General features: G+C 52.2%; 1 protein-coding gene across 1 annotated transcript; it reads right to left on the reverse strand.

Moving 5' to 3' along the window:
• Window positions 1-266: 266 nt before the first annotated feature.
• Window positions 267-17,122, reverse strand: MLEC (malectin). Its single transcript, XM_036739767.1, has 5 exons — window positions 16,642-17,122; window positions 9,034-9,212; window positions 7,866-8,042; window positions 7,723-7,780; window positions 267-5,972 (listed from the first exon to the last, which is right to left on the reverse strand). Exons 1-5 carry the CDS (start codon window positions 16,916-16,918, stop codon window positions 5,743-5,745), a joined length of 921 nt encoding a protein of 306 aa, XP_036595662.1. The 5' UTR covers window positions 16,919-17,122; the 3' UTR covers window positions 267-5,742.
• Window positions 17,123-18,391: the final 1,269 nt, after the last annotated feature.

Here is an 18,391-nt window from a genome sequence, read left to right on the forward strand (position 1 = left end):
ACCTCGACCCGCACTACAAACTCCTTCCAGACCACTCCACGACCTTGCGAGACCCAAAGTTCACCGGGCCAATATGGGGCAGTGAGAAGGGCCCTGGTCTTTGGGTCAGGGGAGGCCCAGCTTCTCATCGTGACCATGCGACTTGAGCCTCAATCTCTGCAATGTAAAATGGAGTTAATACTTGCACCCCCTACCCTTCCTAGGGCTCACATGAGCTGTTACTGTCACAAGACTGCATATATCTAAAAAGCAAAGCTGGACACTGGTGACAATATATCTTGGTTTATTTTTCTTGAACACACTGCTGGTTAAAACTGCCAGGCAGAGTATTACAGAATATTTCCTCAACCAAACGTCCTGGAAAGAAAAATTTTAAAGAGAGAAAGAGAGAGAAAGCTCCATGAAGATCCCTAGCCTGTTCAAAACACCCAGGTGCCTCCAAAACTGAAGCCTGATTTGCCAAGCTACAGGAGCTAGCAGCTAGCTAGGTCAGCTCTTGAGGCTCTTCCCCTCCCCCCCATCCCTGGCCAGGCCCAAATTCAATCCCAACACAAAGTATCACTGCAAATTGTTTATTAAAACACAAAGCAATGGACAGTGAAAAACATCCTGATTTGGGGGCAGGGGAAGGAAAGAAAGTCAGGACAGATGGAAACAACTCAGAAGGAAAAGAACCCTTACCCCCACTCCCCAGACAATCCAGGAGGGTTTGTAAACCCCCATCCCATCCTATTGTGCTGCTTGCTGTGTCCAAATTGGGGCTGCAAACTCCCAATCTGGTAGGGCCCAGCTGGGGGAGGGGTGTAGCCTGGAGGTCCAAAGGGAATGACAAAGGCTTCTGAGACCTTGACACTTCTATGGGGACTTAGCTCCAGCCAGCTCCAGGGAACCAGCGCTCCATTTCCTAAACAGGCCAGGCCAAGAACTGCAGATGAAGTCAGCCTTTAGCTCAAGCTGGGAAAAAACCACTCCTGTCTGACTTCAGGACAAACTCAGGGTGGGGGGGCCAAGAGTGACAAAAGCCCTAAGCCTACAAAGGAAGCAATGGATCCAGGGTCCAATCTCTTTTCATTCCCCAGATCACAAGCACACCAGGGAAAAGCAGGAGTGGGAAGGAAGAGGGACCCACGGCTCCCTCCACACTGATTTTACCTTGGCACCACAGACCCCCACCAGCCAACCCGGTCTATTCACGTGCACCATCTCCCCATCCCAGGCTGCTAATGCCTGGGCAGCTTGTTGAGCATGAAACCTCAAAGGACAGTCACCCCCAGATCTTGTAAAGGTGGTGTAAGATGCTGGCATGCGTCCCTCTCTCTCACAAGACACATGGGAGAAGGACCCCTGAGGACAGCCCCTTACCATCACCTCTGCCACCAGTGAAGGACCAGAAGTGTAAAATCCATCCAAGCCACTTCTGCCAACTCAGCTGCCCTCAGGTTCCCCAGCTCCAATCCAGCTTGGCCATTAAACCTGGCTAAAGGACAACTGGCAGATCATGGGAAGGTAGCCAAGTCATAGAAGGGGGTACAGCCACACCCCTCACCCCACTGATAAAACTTTCCAGCCCATTATAAAAGAGAGCTTCAGGTGCGGTCCTCCCTTCCCAGAGAAGGCTGAGTGGATTTAACAATCCATCCAGGGAGAAGCCCACCCCGGGCTGACAAGGAAGGATAAATGACTCTCTCCTGATTCTTATTCACATCCTTCCATAGGAGGATGGAAAATCTCCATTTTTCATATTCCAACCAGCTCCCAGGCAGGGTCAATGTGGCCTCAGTAGGCCAACAGGGCCTCACCTCCCTTTTAGCTGGCTTTCCAGGAAGGGGGGCGCTACTCCCATTGGATCTTCACCGAAGAATCAGGATGTCTTTTCACACTTCAAAGTTTTCCTTCCTGAGTCTCTCTGGATCTTAGCAAAGGAAAGCCAAAGATGGCAGCATGGCTACTTAAGCCACTCAGGCACCAAGGCATCATGATTCAACTGGACATCTTTTAGACATCAAACAGACCTTTTTATTGCAGGGGAACAGGGTGTGGTAGGGGCATGCAGGAAGGGATAGCCCCTGGCCCAGACCTGAATCTAGAAAGCATCTACCAAGGCTCAAAACTGGTTTAAAAACAAAACCAAAAAAGGTCCAAGAGACAGTTAGAGAGAAAAGAGAGTAAGAAAGGCACTGTGCTGACTGGGACCCTACCCAGTCCCCCAGGGACCGACTCTGCCTCTTTCCTAAGGAGGACAGAAAACCTGCTAATTCCTTCCCTGGACTCCCCAAGGTGAGTAGGTTTTAAGGAAAATTTATATAGAGCTGGGCAATCGAAAATACTGCCAGTGCTTCTGAAGTTTGGCTGAGATTTTGAGACACCAGGACTTCCCAGGTGATGGACTGAAGGGAGAAGGAAAGGAGAAATTCCTTAAAACAGAAGCTTCTCCAAAAACAGCGGATATCAAACTGAAACTTAAAAAAGAAAATTCAAAGATCTGACAAGAACTCCCAGGTGTCACCCAGAGGGACAGCAGGGAGCATAAGGTAATGCAAGACTGGTTGGGTCTGGCATCAAGGACCCCAAACCAAAGCCAAGCTCCCGGCAGCCCCTCACACAAGCCCCCGTGTCCCTTGGATAAGCCGATGGAGACAAGAGAACAGGATCAGAGATTCTTCAACTGAAGGGTATTTACTAATTATGGACATTCAACACCCATCCCAATGGCCAATAGCAATTTAGGGAAAAACAAGCAAAGACAATTGTCTTTCAAGCCACCAGAATGTCAAATCAGGACTCCCACAATGCAGCTTTCCCCCTGACATCAGGACCATGGGAAGAAGTTTTTTTTTTTTAAAGGAGCTGCCCTGACTGGCTCAAGGAAACATGTGCCACATATATTCCCCTGGCAAGGGGCTGTAGTTTAGCCTGCCTGAAGCCTAGAGCAGAACTGATATCTCTTCTGCTCTCCCTCCCACACAGGGCCATCCACCCATGCCCCACCCCCACCCATCCCATTAGAGCCAGATGACCCAGCTCAGCTCTGCGAAGCAACTCTGCTGGGGTAGAGGGCAAGCAGAAGTGCCCAGCCCAAGGAGCCAAATTCTGGCTGGAAGTTCTCCTGCCTTGGGTGGGCTGAGGCAATGGGACCAGAAGGGGGGAGTTTAGGAATAAAATGTGGCCCCAGGAGATGGACAGCCTCAGGCCTCTCCTGGACTGGCACCTCAGGACAGCTGGGAGCTGTCACTCAGTTCCAACACTGGCTCAAAGTATAAGATGGGAGCCAAGAACTGGAGGCAAGAGCCCAACGATAATTTCTAATATACACAATACAAAAATAAAAATAAAGAGACCCCATCCCCTAAGCAAAAAAGTCATGTACCTATGTCTGTTAGGGTGTAGCCGGCCACTGGCTTTGGAGAAGGAGAAAGCATTCTAGCCTGGCTATAACCAGGCCTGGGCAAAGAGAGGGAACTCCTGCCTGGAGAACGGGTTAGGCCCAAGGGGATTCCTTTCCCCCATCCCCACCCACATTGTTTCCTGTTCCCTTCCTTCCCCTTCAGGCTTGTTAGATCATGGAAAGGTGTTCCTGCCTTTGAGCACAGCTATAAAGGAAAATTTCCTCCTGCCCAGCTCGAGGAGAAAGGGCCAGCCTGGGAACCAAGACAGAAGGAAAGCTCCTTGGGGGGGTACCGTTATAAAATGGTCACAGGACCCAGGACAGCTGGCTAAAGCTCCTGGTCACTGCAAAAAGGGCGAGGAGTCAAGGTTCCCCTCTCTTGGAGGGGAGGAAAGGAAATCTTACTGATCAATGAACAAAACAAGGCCAAATGCACGTTTACAGGCCTCCTCTCCACATTTTCTCTCCTAATTAGAAGCAGCCCAAAGTTGTTGGTAGCTCTGACCCACAGGGAGGAACTGATAGCACAGGGCAATTGGAGTCTGGCCCACTCCTGGAGGGCTTTAAATGGCAATTCAAGTGACCAGAGTCAAAGGTTCCATTAAAAGACAAAGAGTCACAAGTATCTTGCCACTGGAGCCTCTGACCACTCTCTGCTTCCTTAGTGCCATCAGCTGGGGACACCATCTCAGCTCCAGAGCCCAAGCAAGTGACTCTGGCTGGCAAGGTGTCCTCGGGGGGACTCGGTCACAAACTTGCTCTTTAGCTCTAAAGAGAACAAAAAACCTGAAGAAGCCAAGCTGGGATTTTCACCCTGCTGAGGGACAGGGCCTGGTGCTCTAAGGTGCCTCCCCCAACCTCCCCAAGCCTGACTGAGCCCCAACTTGGGCTACCTTCACCGAGGGGGTGAGGGAAATCCAACAAAGGTATTTTAATTCCCAGAGACTGGAATACTACAGAGGAAGTCACAGGTGAATACAAAGATGGACTAAGTGGTTGCCAGGACTCCAGTGCACTGGAACGCTTCCAGCCCCTACCCCCTAGGATGGCCAAATTATTGCTGTCAGGCAGGGCAGGGGGCAGAGCAGGAGGGGAGAGATCCCTCAGAAGCCCCAGTGACTCTGCAACAAAGGCCCGGGTCAGATCAAAAGGTACAGCCAGGCAGTTAAGTATCTTGGGGGCAGTTCTAGGTCAATTATCAGGAAGTAATTGGTTGAACAGTCCTAGCCCTTGGGTACAGAACCACATGACACACACTCCTGCAGTAGGTAGCGAGTGCCAAATAGCCCTCGTAATCTAGGGAGGAAAACCCACACAGAGACCAGGGGCCACTGCTCCTAGGAAGAAGAGGAAAATTCCAAACCAGGGAGACCTCCCAGGTAGGAGTCATGGAGCAGGGCCAGGGTCTCACCCTCAATGCTCATTTTACTGGATAACACAAACCATCTTCAATTCCAAGTCCAGAGGGGCTTTTGGACAAACTAAATCCTGTGTGGACACCAAGAGTCTTCAAAAGGGCCATTCCAATGAATACCAGAAGAAAAGACCCCAGGCTCCTGTCTCCTCGAGGAGATCACCCACGAAAGAGGTTGAGAGGGAAAGAAATTTCAAGTGAGTAGCATAAAGGGGGGAGAAAAGAGAAAGCAAAATCAAGTCCCCAACAGGCACTAAAAGCAAAAATGTATTTTGTGGTGACAAAAGCCAAAAAGGCAGTTTCAGGACAAGAGGTAAAGCTGCTGCTCTGGTTCCCAGACCAGCTCCCCTCACTGGTCAAGGAGTCCCATCTTGTGGTTCACACATTTTAAGACAGAACTTTCATTTGGAGACCAGCCAATGGGGCTTCCATGAGACCTTCCCTGCAAACACAGGCCAGGACTTGCCCTCCCTCTGGATCCTATGTCCAACCTCCTTCAGGCCAGGCCTTCTGAACAAGGCTTCAGACCCGAGCCTCATTTCCAACAATGGTCTCTCTCAAGTAATCCATTTCCTATCTCTGGTTCTCCTAATATTCCATCTTAAAAAGGAACAGTATTTGTGCTCTGGGCCCAAGCCCTTTCCCAAGGGACACAGACCAGTCCCCAGGGATCAGCCTCTAGATCCTTTGACAAGAAGGGTCCGATTTCACCCCAAGTACCCTGGAGAGGAAGGCAGCCACTGGATGCCAGCCATGAAGAAAGCGAGGGGAGTGAAATGAGGCCACGACTGAGCTGGGCTGGGCAAGTCCGCTCTCTCCTCATTCTGCCTCTTTCAAAAATTTTGTGTTAATAAACTGTGAAAAACATGAAGAAACCAAAACCAACCATGTTTGGTCTCGTTCCTCCTCCCTTCTCCCCCACCCTCAGGATGGCCCTGTGTTCTCACAGCCGACAGAGGCAGAAGAGGGTCGGAATGAAGACACCAAAGGCCACCAGGATGGGAAACATGAGGCTGCTGTTGTCCGAGGCGTAGGGGTTGGGAGTTCGGGGGCCCGACTGGACCCGGTTCTTATTGGACTGCCTTTTGGTGTTGGAACCTTCTTCATACTCTTCCTCTTCTTCTTCCTCCTCCTTTTTCTCCAGGCCTGGGTGAGGCTGCAGCTTTGGCACCTCTGAGGACAGAGAGAAGTATGACTGATATGCACAAAGAATGTGCCCCCGGCGCCAACTAGGACACAGGGCACCTGGAGGCCCAGCTCCTCTTATGGACAGAGCTCCTGTGACCAGTAGGGTCAGGATTCTTTTAAGCTGGCTAGCCAGACACCCCAAAGCATAGAAATCTTTGCTGGTTCCTGCCCACCCTGAGCAAGGGAAGGAGCTGGTAGAGTTAACACCCTTCACAGAAGGCTCTAACATCCTCCTCCTTTCCTCACTTCTCCCACCAAGACCTGGGAACACTCATAGCCTGGGTAGAGACAATGACCTGATGCATATTCTTCAGTGTTCTCAGTTCTCCCTTCCCGCCTCCCATGGTCCCAAATCCCTTTTCACTTGGAAGTGTCCTTTAGAGATCACCTAGACTTCCTCATTTTATAGAGAAACTGAGGCCCAGGCAGGCTTGCCCCAAATCCCCAGGTAACAAGGAGGAGCCATGTCTAAGGCCAGGTCTGGATCCAAAGGCCTCATGTGGATCACACTGACTCAGCAACTGCCTTACTGCCCCCTTCAGAGGATGGCTTTAACAAACAGCTGAGCCCTGGTAACTGAGCACCCTCTTTCCTTACAGGTTCAGTGTGTACACAACTCTTTATAGACATTAGCTTGACTTTTTCCCCTGGCAAGAAATTCGATTCACTCTCTCAGAAGAGGCGCAGCTACACCAGGACTTTGGGCAACATAAAGATTCCTTTCTGAACTCTCAGGCACCTCAATATTAACATATAAGACAGGAATAAGTTGGATGGCATATTGAAGTAGAATGGGGTAAGGGGCAGGGGGAGAGTGATTGACTGGTGCCAGCTACAGAGACACAAGCCGCTCTGTGAACGCAGCCTGGGAAACTGGCAGCTGTGATAACCTTAGAGCCCCAAGAGAGAAAATATGCCCACGGCCGAATGCCAAGGACACTGAGAAGGTTTAATAGGTGCCAAGACCTTCCTTCCCAGCTCAGCAACTTCTATCTAACAGAAGGCTTTGATAGATGTTCTGATAGAGGCAGGTTAGTTTGAGGCCTCCCACTCTGTCGTCTCTAGAAAAGGCTAATAAATGGGGAAGCACCATGGCACATGATACTCAGAGGGTGATATCATGTGACTCCCCAAGTCAGAGCTCTTTTATGTGCTGGTCCCTTGGGCCCTGGGGAGATCAGCAAAGGAAGAAGGTTGTATATAAGACAGTCAGGAAGGAAGCACTATAGTTTTCCCAAGAGTAGATTTTCTGGGATCTGACAATGAGCACAACGAATAGTAAGGGAAGGAAATACTTTGCCTTCCACTTAGAAAGGCCAAGCAATCCAAAGGACAGAAGATCTAGGCTGGCTGGGCCCAACCCAGCCCATCCTTTACTGCCACCATGATTCAAGCACGGGCCCTAGACTGGGCCTTGGGGTTTGGTACAATCGAGGAAGGCACCACCTTGGCAATCTGCCACCCACTCCCCAGGCGACCGTCGACACCAGACTCTGTATTCCCCTGGAGGGAGTTTGCTTTCCTCGGCTACAAAAGCGGGGCCCCACACTCATCTCCAGAGTCTCTTCCAATTCCAAGCATGCGATCCCACTAAGTAGCTACGGTCGTGGTTTTCTCAATTTTGCTTCCTGTCAGACCGTGCCAAGTGACTGGCCCCATCCTTACCCCCAGCAATCACCAAGTGCTGGTACCCATGCCCAAAATGCCGCTAAAGGACAATAAAAATATTACTCACCATCTATGGTCCCAGCCATGATATATAGTGCACAGACTTTGGGATTGTCATAGTACCCCTGCAAGATGGGAAAAAACTGTCAAGCCCACACAGGAACAAGGCGTCCCCCCCCAACCACCCTGCCAGACGACAGAAGAGATTACCTTGACAAACTCGATGTGTAGCTTCCCAGTGAAGGTGGACACTTCCCCCTGGACGCTCAGCTTTCCTTTTTTGATGCTAATGGGGATGATTTCATCGTGAGCTGTGCTGTGACCAACGCGGTCAAAGATGTCCAAGTCCTTCACGACCACGTGACCATTCAAGCGTACATCAAACACCTTCAGGGTCAGAAAAGGAAAGTTCAACTCAGTAAGCATCAGTCAGCTTCCCGACTTGGACGAGGCACAACTAGGTGTTTCGGAGATGAAAAGAACCCCTGCCCTCAAGGACCTTATATTCTACTACAGAGATCCAATGCAAATGCAGCTATGTAAGTACAAGATAATTTGAGGAGAAGGGGAGCACTGAGAGCCAGGGAGATCAGGAAGGGCCTCCATGAGATGGAGCGTCCAAGCTGAGTTTCAGGGAAGCTACAGACTCTCAAAGGCAGAAATTAATGGGAAGTAAGTGCATTTCAGGCATGGGGGGGCAGGGGCGGGAGGAGCGCCTGCAGTAAGGCAGGAGACAGAGGAGTTGCAGGCACGCTGTAGGTGTGCTGTGGGCGGAGGATGATAATTTGTGTAAAGGTCAGAACCACTAGTTCATGAGAACCAAAGAGTAGAAGCCCATAGGTTGGAGAGGGCCAGATAGAGTTTCAGCCATAAAACCAGTTCAGTAAAGAGACAAAGCCTCCAGATGGCTCGAGCCCTTGCACTCAGGAAATCTGAGAAGCCCTCATCGATACAGCAGCCCCCTTCTTCACTGCCCACTGGCAGCCAAGAGGTCCCACCAGACTCACAGGAGAGGCCATTTAACTTGTATTAGTTATCAATATCAGAGAAGCAAATCTACCAGCAAAGAGAGAGAAAAAATGAGGTTTAAAAACGTAACCAAGACAAAGGAAATACGTGACATTTTGCTGGCAAGCCAAAGGGTTAGGAGAGCCTTGGACACTCACTCTTCAGTGAAGGTCTTATGTGCCCAGCTCCCATGTGAAGCATCGCAGCACCCCAGAAACACATCTTAGGGAGGGGGGTAAGAATGACCCGCTTCTTCAATGTTCATCTGCTTCCCCCTTTCCCTAGGGGATGTTTGAACCATTTTAACCCGAGGCCCCACGACCCACAGGCCAAGTGAGAGGGATGACTCAGAAGCCTGGATCCACCTCACCTTCTGCTGGGATTGTGCAAAATAGACCTCAGCAAATTTCAACACCAGTACATAGTCCCCCTCCTCTTTGATGGGCACTTCATAGCCAAAAGTCTCCTCATTGTAGCGCTCTGTCTGATAGAGGATCTGGTCTTCAGGGTTGGCACGAAGGATGGGCAGCTTCATCCCATAGTCTGAGGCTAAGGAAGAAAGCATAGGACCAGGGCTACATTAGACCAGGGCTAAAGACAAAAGGCTCTTCTGAGAACCAATGGACCAGAACGGGGCCAGGGGCCAAAGGAGGCCTCCTGGCAGCGGTGGTGGCATCAGCAATAGAAATGGTCACCCCAGCTGCACCTGGTTCAGGATGGAAAGAAGGCAGCTGCTACCTGTTCTCTGTCTACCAGGAAACAACAGCATTCCGGAAACCTGACACCATCTATCCCACTGAGCCCTATAGCCGCACCAGAGCTTGGGGAAAATCCATGTATTAAATGAAGGTCCACAAATGCACCTCTTCCCATAGCTCCAGGCCAACAAACAGTGGTTTCTGAACAAACACAAACTCATTATTAAAAGGGGGCACTACCCTGCCTGCAGCTGCCCACCTCCCTGGGAGGGCCAGCTTCAGAGAAACCTTGCAAAACAAGGGAGACAGCAGGGAATTCTACAGCAGACAGACAAAAGATGACTGAACCGAGAGAATGTTCTTTAGCATCCAAAAAAAAAGTCCAGTCTAAAACAAACAGGTTGGCTGAGTCAGGCAGAACTGCTGGAGATATAGACAAAATGCTAGTTTTCTCAACTGGTTTCCTCAATTTCCATTAAAAGGCTCCAATGTGGGTAAATAAATTAGGGCCCTAATTGTAATTGCCGCCTTTTTATAAAAGTTTATAAGAGCAGCCAAAACTCTCACTAAACTTTCTAATTCAACCCGAACACACTTCAGATAGTTCAATTGATAAAGTATCCCCAGAACAACCCTTCACTTACCCGCCATGACCTGGGGATCACCTAGGGCCTAGGCCAGGGGCAGGAAACCTGCAGCCTTAAGGCCACACATAGCCCTCTAGGTCCTCAAGTTCAGCCCTCTGACTGAATCCAAACTTCACAGAACAAATCCCTTTAACAAAAGGATTTTTTTTTGTAAAACTTGGAATCAGTCAAATGGCCATACCCAAGAACTAGGCCAAACACAGAGAGGGGTCAGTTAGCGATAGATACAGAAAACAAGTCACACAAATGGTTTCACCAACCAAAGGAGGTGGGGGGTGGGGGTGGGGAGGGCCGGTGTGGGTAGAAATCACCAAGATCCAAGATCGAGTCCCCAGGGAGTGATCTGTCCCATTTCAAAGGTGGCTCCTTCCTATCCCATGTTTAGTTTGGGAGGCTCATCTGTGTCCACCTATCAAATCTCGACACCAAAGTGCTGACCTTCTTCCAAGATCCCCTTTCCCTAGAGGAGACTTCCAGTTATCTCAGAATCAGCTACTCACTCTGAGATCTTTTCAAAAGCTCAGCCCAAGTCCTGTCTCCTCCAGGAGGCCTTCCCCTTAGTGCACCACTGCCTATTTACTGGTTTGTGAAATGTTACATTCCCTCCACCCCACCCCCCAGGAGAACATTAGCTAGAACAGGGCCTAGCACAAGCCACACTTGAGGCGGGACCTTCTCCATATCTGCAGTTAGGGCACCTAAGAAACGCCTGTTTCTGGGCATACCCTGTAGCCCCATAAATGACCCAAACTCCTAACACAGTGCTGACTTCTCTGATCAGATGCCTCCGACCCACTTGGTGTAAAACACAAGGAGCAGAATTCAGATCCTTCCAGGTACACAGTTCCTTGGGATTTTCCTTCTAGGCCACTCCCCAATGGGGGACCACGAGGGGAAGAAGGGAGTTAGAAAAGCCAAGCAGAGGAAGGATAGAAGCTCTCTGAGATTAGGACTTGTCACTACTAATAGTTCCTGCCAGCCAGCCCACCCAAAGCACCGGCAACAGGAAGTGAGGAGCATTCAAGCAGATCCGTAAATATTACCTACTTCTCCCCCAATTCTTCTCAAACAAGACAAAATCAACCTCTACAAAGAAGGCTGAGTTAATGCTCCAATACTAAGGGTCTGATGGGATGGCTAGCTTTCCTCCAAAGATGGGGGGCGGGGAGAAGAGGGAAACGACCCGTGCCCAGATGCACAACATGAAGAAACTAAGATTCTGCCAATTGTCTTCCAACATCGCCGCTGCTCCCTCCCTTGCATAGCCCTCCAAGTTCAGAGCTTCAGCCGGCTTTCATTTATTAGCATGTACAGAAAAGGATTGGTCTGTGGTGATCTTTTTCATATTAAGAGTGGAAAATGAAATGTAGTCTGTGGCAAAGCTGCACAGGGAACAGAGTCAGACTTAGATCCACACCCAAACCCAATCCTGGAATTGCCTTGCAGAACATCTCCCCCCAAAATAACCCAAGTGACTTTCTCAGAGGATTGGCCACATATAAGGTTTAATCTATACAAAGCCCGGAAAGATGAAGCAGCAAGGAGAGCTTTCTTCCCCCCCACCTAAGTACAGTGAGTGGTGTGTCCAGCATACTGCTGATGTGGGCATAATACAGCCTTAACAGCTATGGGAAAGGGAGGGGGCCAGAAGCATTCTACTGACTGGTCTAGGTCTTCCAGGGTTCCTAGGCTACATTTTCTTAAGTCTCCCCCTCACCCTCAGGGCTGGGAATGGCCCCTATAGAAAGTGGGAGCTATACATAGCTACAGGGGATCACACCCTCTAGGAATGTACTGTCAAAACACCAAAAGACCAAAGGTAACCAGGATTAGTGGTGAATACAACCCTGTTAAAGGGACCTTAAAAAATATCTACAATTTCATTTTACAGAGTCAGAAACTGAGGTTCAGGTGGGTGACAGGGCTTGTCCAGAGTCACGAAGTTGGTAAGTGGCAGAGCTGGACTTCAGATTCTCTGACTCCATTCAGTATCCTTGGGACTTCAAAGGGGCTCCAAACACCCCTGTCCCTCTTCTCCACCTAACTTTAGACCAGCTTCCATTAAACTCCTCATGCTTCTCTGTCAACACGAAGGAAGCTTCTAAAGCAAGATAGGGAATCTTTTTAAACATAGTGACTAGGCCTGATAAGCAAAGCTCTTTATCAGGGGATCTCCTTGACCAGACCACCTCAGTTCAGACAAGCACAAAAGGCCCAGCACAGACAGGGGTCAAAGTCATCCTGAGTGTTCACACAGAGAGCCTGATTCTGCTTCGGGTAGAGCTATAGGGAACCAAATCTGTCAAAGCAAACCAGAGGGTCACCAGTTCCTTCCCTCCAGTTGATGGGGATCCCTGACCAGCCGAGGCAGGACTTTCCCACCTCTGGATACTACCTCCCTTTTATCCCATCTATATCTTGTGGGTGCCTGGTTCTTTGCATGTGTTCCTCTCATTAGACCGTGGGCTTGGGGGCAGGGTCTCTTTTTGCCTTTCTTTGTTATCTCCAGTGCTTAAGCACAATGCCTGGCACATAGAAGGGACTTAATGACTGCTAGCTGACTGACCCAAGGGGCCAGCGATCTTACACAGGCCTGGACTGACAAGTAGCTGGCATATCCATGGGTATCTGGCACATGTCACTGAAGTTCAAGTTAAAAGGTCACTGGGCAAAGAGATATGTTTTCATCTCTTTTGGATTGGAGGGGTGGAAGAAAGGGGAATTCTTAATAAACTTCACGGAACCTCAGAATTAGAATACTCCAGCTAGTCTCCGGGCTTCCAACATGCTGGTGGGATGCAGCCCTCTGGAGATTTTAACACAAAGTTCTTTTATTAACATGGCTAGTACACACAAACTAGCAGCTTGGGAAGGCCTACCCATCTATCTGCTGCTACCACTGGGTAACCCAGTACTAGCTGCTAGAGGCTCAGACCAATTAGCAGTTCTAAACATTAACAAGGTGACCCACTACTAGATGGCGGTCTCTAATGGATCAAAAGCTATTACATGAAATATAAAGGATGAAACAGACTCAGAAAGGGCAAGGGCCTTGTCCAGGGTCATGCTGCTAATTAGGAGCAGCTACCCAACAAAGACCGAAGTTTGGTCTTGGTCCCTTAATCTAAATAACCAATACTTTCCTAAATAGAGCTTGCAGTGAAAGTCAAGGAACCCCAGGCTAGAATCCCAAGATGAACACTGCCAAATCACTGTCAGGTGGGTCTGTTGGGGTATACAAAGGAGGGGCTGCTAATGGGGGAGGGCAAATAATGAGGAAGGGCAATTTTCAGAGCAATGGTGTTTGGGGCCAATCAGCCACTGTCACAGCCAAAAACACTTCTGCTTAGAGCATCAGGGGGGTGCAGATCCCTCTGTGAGCAACTAGGAACTCAATGAAATATTCATTAAATATGTACGCTTGCAAGATCCGGTATTAAGTAGTGGAGGAGAGCTTATATTTTACTGGAACAGTAGAAAATTAATAAAATCCTGCTAGTTCCTTGGAAGCCAATTGCTGCTTGGACTGCTACAGAAAGAAATTCCTTTGAAGAAGAGGCAGCCTGGCTTAGGGGATGGTGATCTATAGGCGTGAAAGAGACCCAGGTGAATTCCACCCTGACAATTGCCAGCTAATGTGATCATGGGCCAAATCCCGAGACTCGATTTCTTCATCTCTAAAATGGGGATGGCTAATCACCACACAATCTACCCCGTAGGGTCGTTGGGGCAAAAGTTCTTCAAAAACTGTAAGGTGCCATGTGAAGAGGAGCTGCTATTTTCTTCGGAGAGAGTCAGAAACGATATCAAATAGGAAACAAGTAGCACAGCTTTTATTCAACAGCTTCTACCAAAATCTAATGGGTGAGTGCTGAGTGAGGCAAAGGTCTCCCACTTACAATTTAAGAAGCTCTTTCGCATAGTTTCTGTCAAATGATTCTCTCGGCGGAGCTAAGGCAAGGGCTTTATTTTGCCAATTTCACAAACGGGTGGTGAAGGCTTGGAGTCAGGAAGACCTCCTGCCTCAGACACTTACTAGCTGTGTGACAAGTCACTTCACCCTGTTTGCCTCAGTTTCCTCATCTGTAAAATGAGCTGGAGAAGGAAATGGCAGAGCACTCCAGTATCTTTGCCAAGAAAACCCCAAACCCTTGGGGTCTCCAAGAGTCAGACATGACTAAATGACCAAAAATAATTTTACAGATGGGGAAAACTCATCGATCCACAAGCCACTTATGAAGCACCTACGTGTCAGGCATTGTGCTAAGGCCCGAGAACACAAAGCGAGACAAAACTAGTCCCTGCCCTCTATGGGCTCCAAGTCTAGAGGAGGAGACAACAGACATTCTGATTCAGCCAAAGGAGATGGAAGGAGAAGGAGAGGCTTGGGATTTGCCCAGCGTTAGAGAAAACCCACGTCTCCTGCACCCCTGCCCATTCTTCTTTCTGCTTCAGCACACTAACTCTCTCAACACCTGGCACTTCTCTCTACTTCCAAGAAGGGCTGCCAACACATTTGGGAGGGGGAAGGAGGGAGAAAAGGAACAAAAAGTAAACAATTGCCCAGCTTCTCAGGCCTCAGTAAAGAAAGGGACTGAACATCCTCCTGCAAGGAGGCCGGAATTGGCCTCCACTCCAAATCCAGTGGACGAGAAAAGGACTAAAAACACTATTTTCCTGATCCAGTGGGTAGATGCTTTCTCTGAAGACACAGGTTAAGGAATGTGGCTCCCAACAAAACACTCTCCTACTCCCCCACTGAAGACTACAGTTTATGGAGGCTGGGAAAGCAGCCAAAAGGGGTGGCCCCACAGCCAGGAGTTGCCATGGTGGGACCAAAGTCTGGAGTGGCAATTCAATCGACATGGACCTCTGCAGGCCTTGTCTGATGGCATCCACAATAACCAACTTCCCGTAAGAAACTTCCAACATGAGCCAATAACTTAGTGCCAGGCTTCCCCTTCCATTAGCAGTTCTGGTCCCCAAAAGCAAGGGTTGAGAACTCCACATTCCTGCCCTGGAATTGAGGAGGGGGGTCATACAGTCCAAGTGCATCTGCTGCTAGCTTTAATAAAAAGCCAGCTGGTAGAGCACCTGCAAATTAGAGGCAGAATCTCTAGGCCAGGATAGCCAGTAACAACTAACTAGGTGGACACCTGGGGGGCCTGGGTCTGTGTGGTCCCAGCCAATTAGCTTTTCCATTAATGGTCCATGTCTTTAGTTTCTCTAGGCTGAATGAACTAAACCACTCAAGCTTCAACATCTGCTAGCAAAAAGAACTATGCAATCTAAAACATAGTCTTATCCAGCAGTTATCTCAAGAGACAAAGTCTACAAATGGCTTCTTGATTCCTCCAGGGTTGTTCCTACCCCCAGGAGAGGAAGAAGGGTGGATCTAAAAGACAGCCGAGACAGGGCTCTGGCCCCGCATCCACTTCGGCTTCGAGGCTGCACGTAAGTACTCCAGGAACCAGAGGCTGTCAGGACAAGCATGCCAGAACCAAAGAAAACAGCAGGCCAAACTTTCCAAAGAGCCTACATCCGGCCCCCTGACAGGTAGTGAAGTGCCTTCGGACTTGGGGCTGGAACAGACGCCGGAAGCCCTGGCCCCACTTAACTTAGAAGTGCAAAGGGAGGCCCGAAGATGGAGGCTGTCTTGGTCTGGCAGCTTTGCCCGCGGGTACCACACATGTCATGGAACTTGCCCTCTTCCCCAGAACTTCCCAAGCCCACACAAAGAGCAGAGGTCTAGCACGCCCAGCTGCACTTGACTCCCATAGAGGCTGCGGCCATTCTCAGGTTCACTCACATTTTATTCTGCATTTATCAAACAACTTCCTCAACTCGAAGAGCCCCGAGCACTCGGCTGCCAGGGCTCGGACCCCAGACTCCAGGTTTGAGAAGGAAGGTACCACCCAGAGTAAACCTGAGGGCCTCTGGGCAGCTCAGCAGAGCAGACGCCCCCCACCCCACCCCAGGCCGCCGAGGCCTGCGTCTGGGCCGTAAAGGGCACCCCAGGCAGTCGGTTATTAGGTGCCGGAAATGCACTGCAACCACCAGCCTACTCGGTGAGACCCACGCTGCCCCGCCCCCCCCCCCCGCCAGGAGTGGGCCATGTACAACTTCGTGCGACCATATATGAGCCTCTTCTTTCCAAGCCTCAGTTTCTTCCAACTGTACAATGAGGGTGGGGGAGTGACCTAGAGCTTCTGATCGTTTGCTAAAGACCCCAGCGCTCCCCTCCTGGCCCCACGAGCCAAGCGGCCTCCCCCCTCCAAGCCCACCCCGGACATCGGGGGTGCTTGCTCTGTCCCGGGTTACAACCAGGGGGCTAAGGGATCCCGGACTCTAAAGCTGGAATGGGCTCTAAGTCAGTCGGGCGGGGGGGGGGGGGCAATGTCACCCAGGGGAGGGACCTTAAGGCCCAGCTGCGGCAGCCCCCTCCTCTTACAGACGGAGAAACTGAGGCCCGGCGGCCCGAGATCACCCAGCTGTTGGGGGCAGCGGGGCAAGGCTGGAGGGGTCCAGAAGGGCTCCCTCTCCAGTCGGGGAAACTGAGGCGCGGGAGCGGGCCTGGGGGCGGGGCGCACGTGGTGGCGGCCCGGCGCGGCCCGGCCCTGCCGGCAGCCTCACCTCGGCCCACCCGGCCCTCCAGAGGGTCCTTGCGGAAGTGGATCCCGTGCACGTCCACATGCGCCTCGCCGCCCGCGTTGATGGCCCAGATGACGCTCTCGGGCAGCCCGAGCCCCGCGGCCGCCCCGGGGACGGCGCTGCCGAGGCCCAGCAGGAGCAGGGGCAGCGGGGGCAGCGCAGTCGTCAGCAGCGGCAAGAGCAGCAGCAGCGGCGACGGCGGCGGCAGCAGCAGCAGCGCCGCCCCCGCCCCGGCCCCGGCTCCGGAGCCCAGCAGCATCGCGGGCGGCCCCGGCCCGGCTCCTCCCGCCGCAAGGGGCTCAGCTCTCAGCAGCGCCCGGCTCCGCCCGCCGCCAGGGCCGCGGCCGCCCGGGACATGTCGCGCTCGCTCGCTCCCTCGCTCGCTCCCCTGCTCGCCGCCGCCGCCTCCGTCTCGGTCTCAAGCTCCTACCTCCACCTCGGGCACAACCGAACCCGGCCCCGGCCGCCGCCGGCAGCCAATCAGCGCCCGACGCTCATTAATTACCCACGGCCCCCGCCGGCAGCGGCCGCCCCATTGGCCGCGGCGCGGGCAGGGGGCGTGGCTGTCTCCGGGCGCCAGCCCAACCGCGAGGCGCGAGGGGCAACGCGCGGGGAGGGAATTCGGTTGGAGCGGTTGGGGAGGGGATGCGGAAGTGGCGGCCGGGGCGCCCTCGGAGGAGAACCTGCCGCCCAATGGAAGAAAGGGGGAGGGAGGGCTGAGAGACCGGGGGGGAGGTGGCACGCGGACACGTCGCCAGCACTTCCGGTTGCCTTACCCCCCAGCTCCCCCCCTCCTCACCCCGGATGCCGACGAATGGGCTCCGGGCCTCCCACCTCTAGGGACGTCAGCCTTCTAAGGGGACGTGACTGGGGGCCTGGCCGGCGCGGGAGTTTCCCGGCATGGGCCAAGCGGGCCACCGTTCCTGTCCTCGCAAAAGCTACCTCAGGGTGGCATCTTTCCCCTCCCCCCCAGAGGGCCAGGACCCCGGCCGGGGAGGGGAGGGAAAGGGGAGCCGGGGTTCCCAGTCCCCGCCCACGGCTCGGCGCGTAGTGGGAGCCGATTAAACGCTGGTGGCGGGAATGAATGAAAGGGGGCGGGAACGCGGACGCTCGGAGCTTCCGGTCCCCACGAAGGCGGGAGCGACTATTGGTACCGGCTGATAACCGCCCAATCGGAGAGGTCCAGCGCGGCGGAAACGCGTGGCTGGGCGGGGGAGGGAGAGAGGGAGGCCCCGCCTCCCCGCGCGACCCACTCCTTCCTCCCGAGGGGCGGGGCGGAGTCAGTTTCCCCGAAGGAGGCTGCTGGGGGTAGAAGGTTCCGAGTGCCCGTGGAGCCTCCCGGGCGCCTTCCTGAGCTGACCACTCCCCTCCCTGCGCCGCTCCTGCTCCCTGGGAGGTCGGTGATGGGTCCGAAGTCACGGGAGCGAGGCTCCCCTGGGCCCCTGTGACCTTGGCAAGCGGCTTCACCTCTCTGGGTCTAGTGAAAGGTGGACGCCCAGCCGCAGCCGACGCACTCAGTGCTCGGGTCAAGGCAATGGGCATTTATTAAGCGCCAGCTGCGTGCCAGGCCAGTGCTGCCCCTATGTACCGTGGTTACAAAGAGGGGCAAAAACATTTCCAGCTCATAGTTCAGTGCGAGAGAAAACACACAGACGACGGTGTACAAACATAATCCCCCTTCCCCGAAGCTCTGACATCCCCTGTTCTAAAGCCCTCCCAGGTCTGATATACC

The sequence above is a fragment of the Trichosurus vulpecula genome, chromosome 1 (genome assembly GCF_011100635.1).
Source record: "Trichosurus vulpecula isolate mTriVul1 chromosome 1, mTriVul1.pri, whole genome shotgun sequence".
Taxonomy (NCBI): domain Eukaryota; kingdom Metazoa; phylum Chordata; class Mammalia; order Diprotodontia; family Phalangeridae; genus Trichosurus; species Trichosurus vulpecula.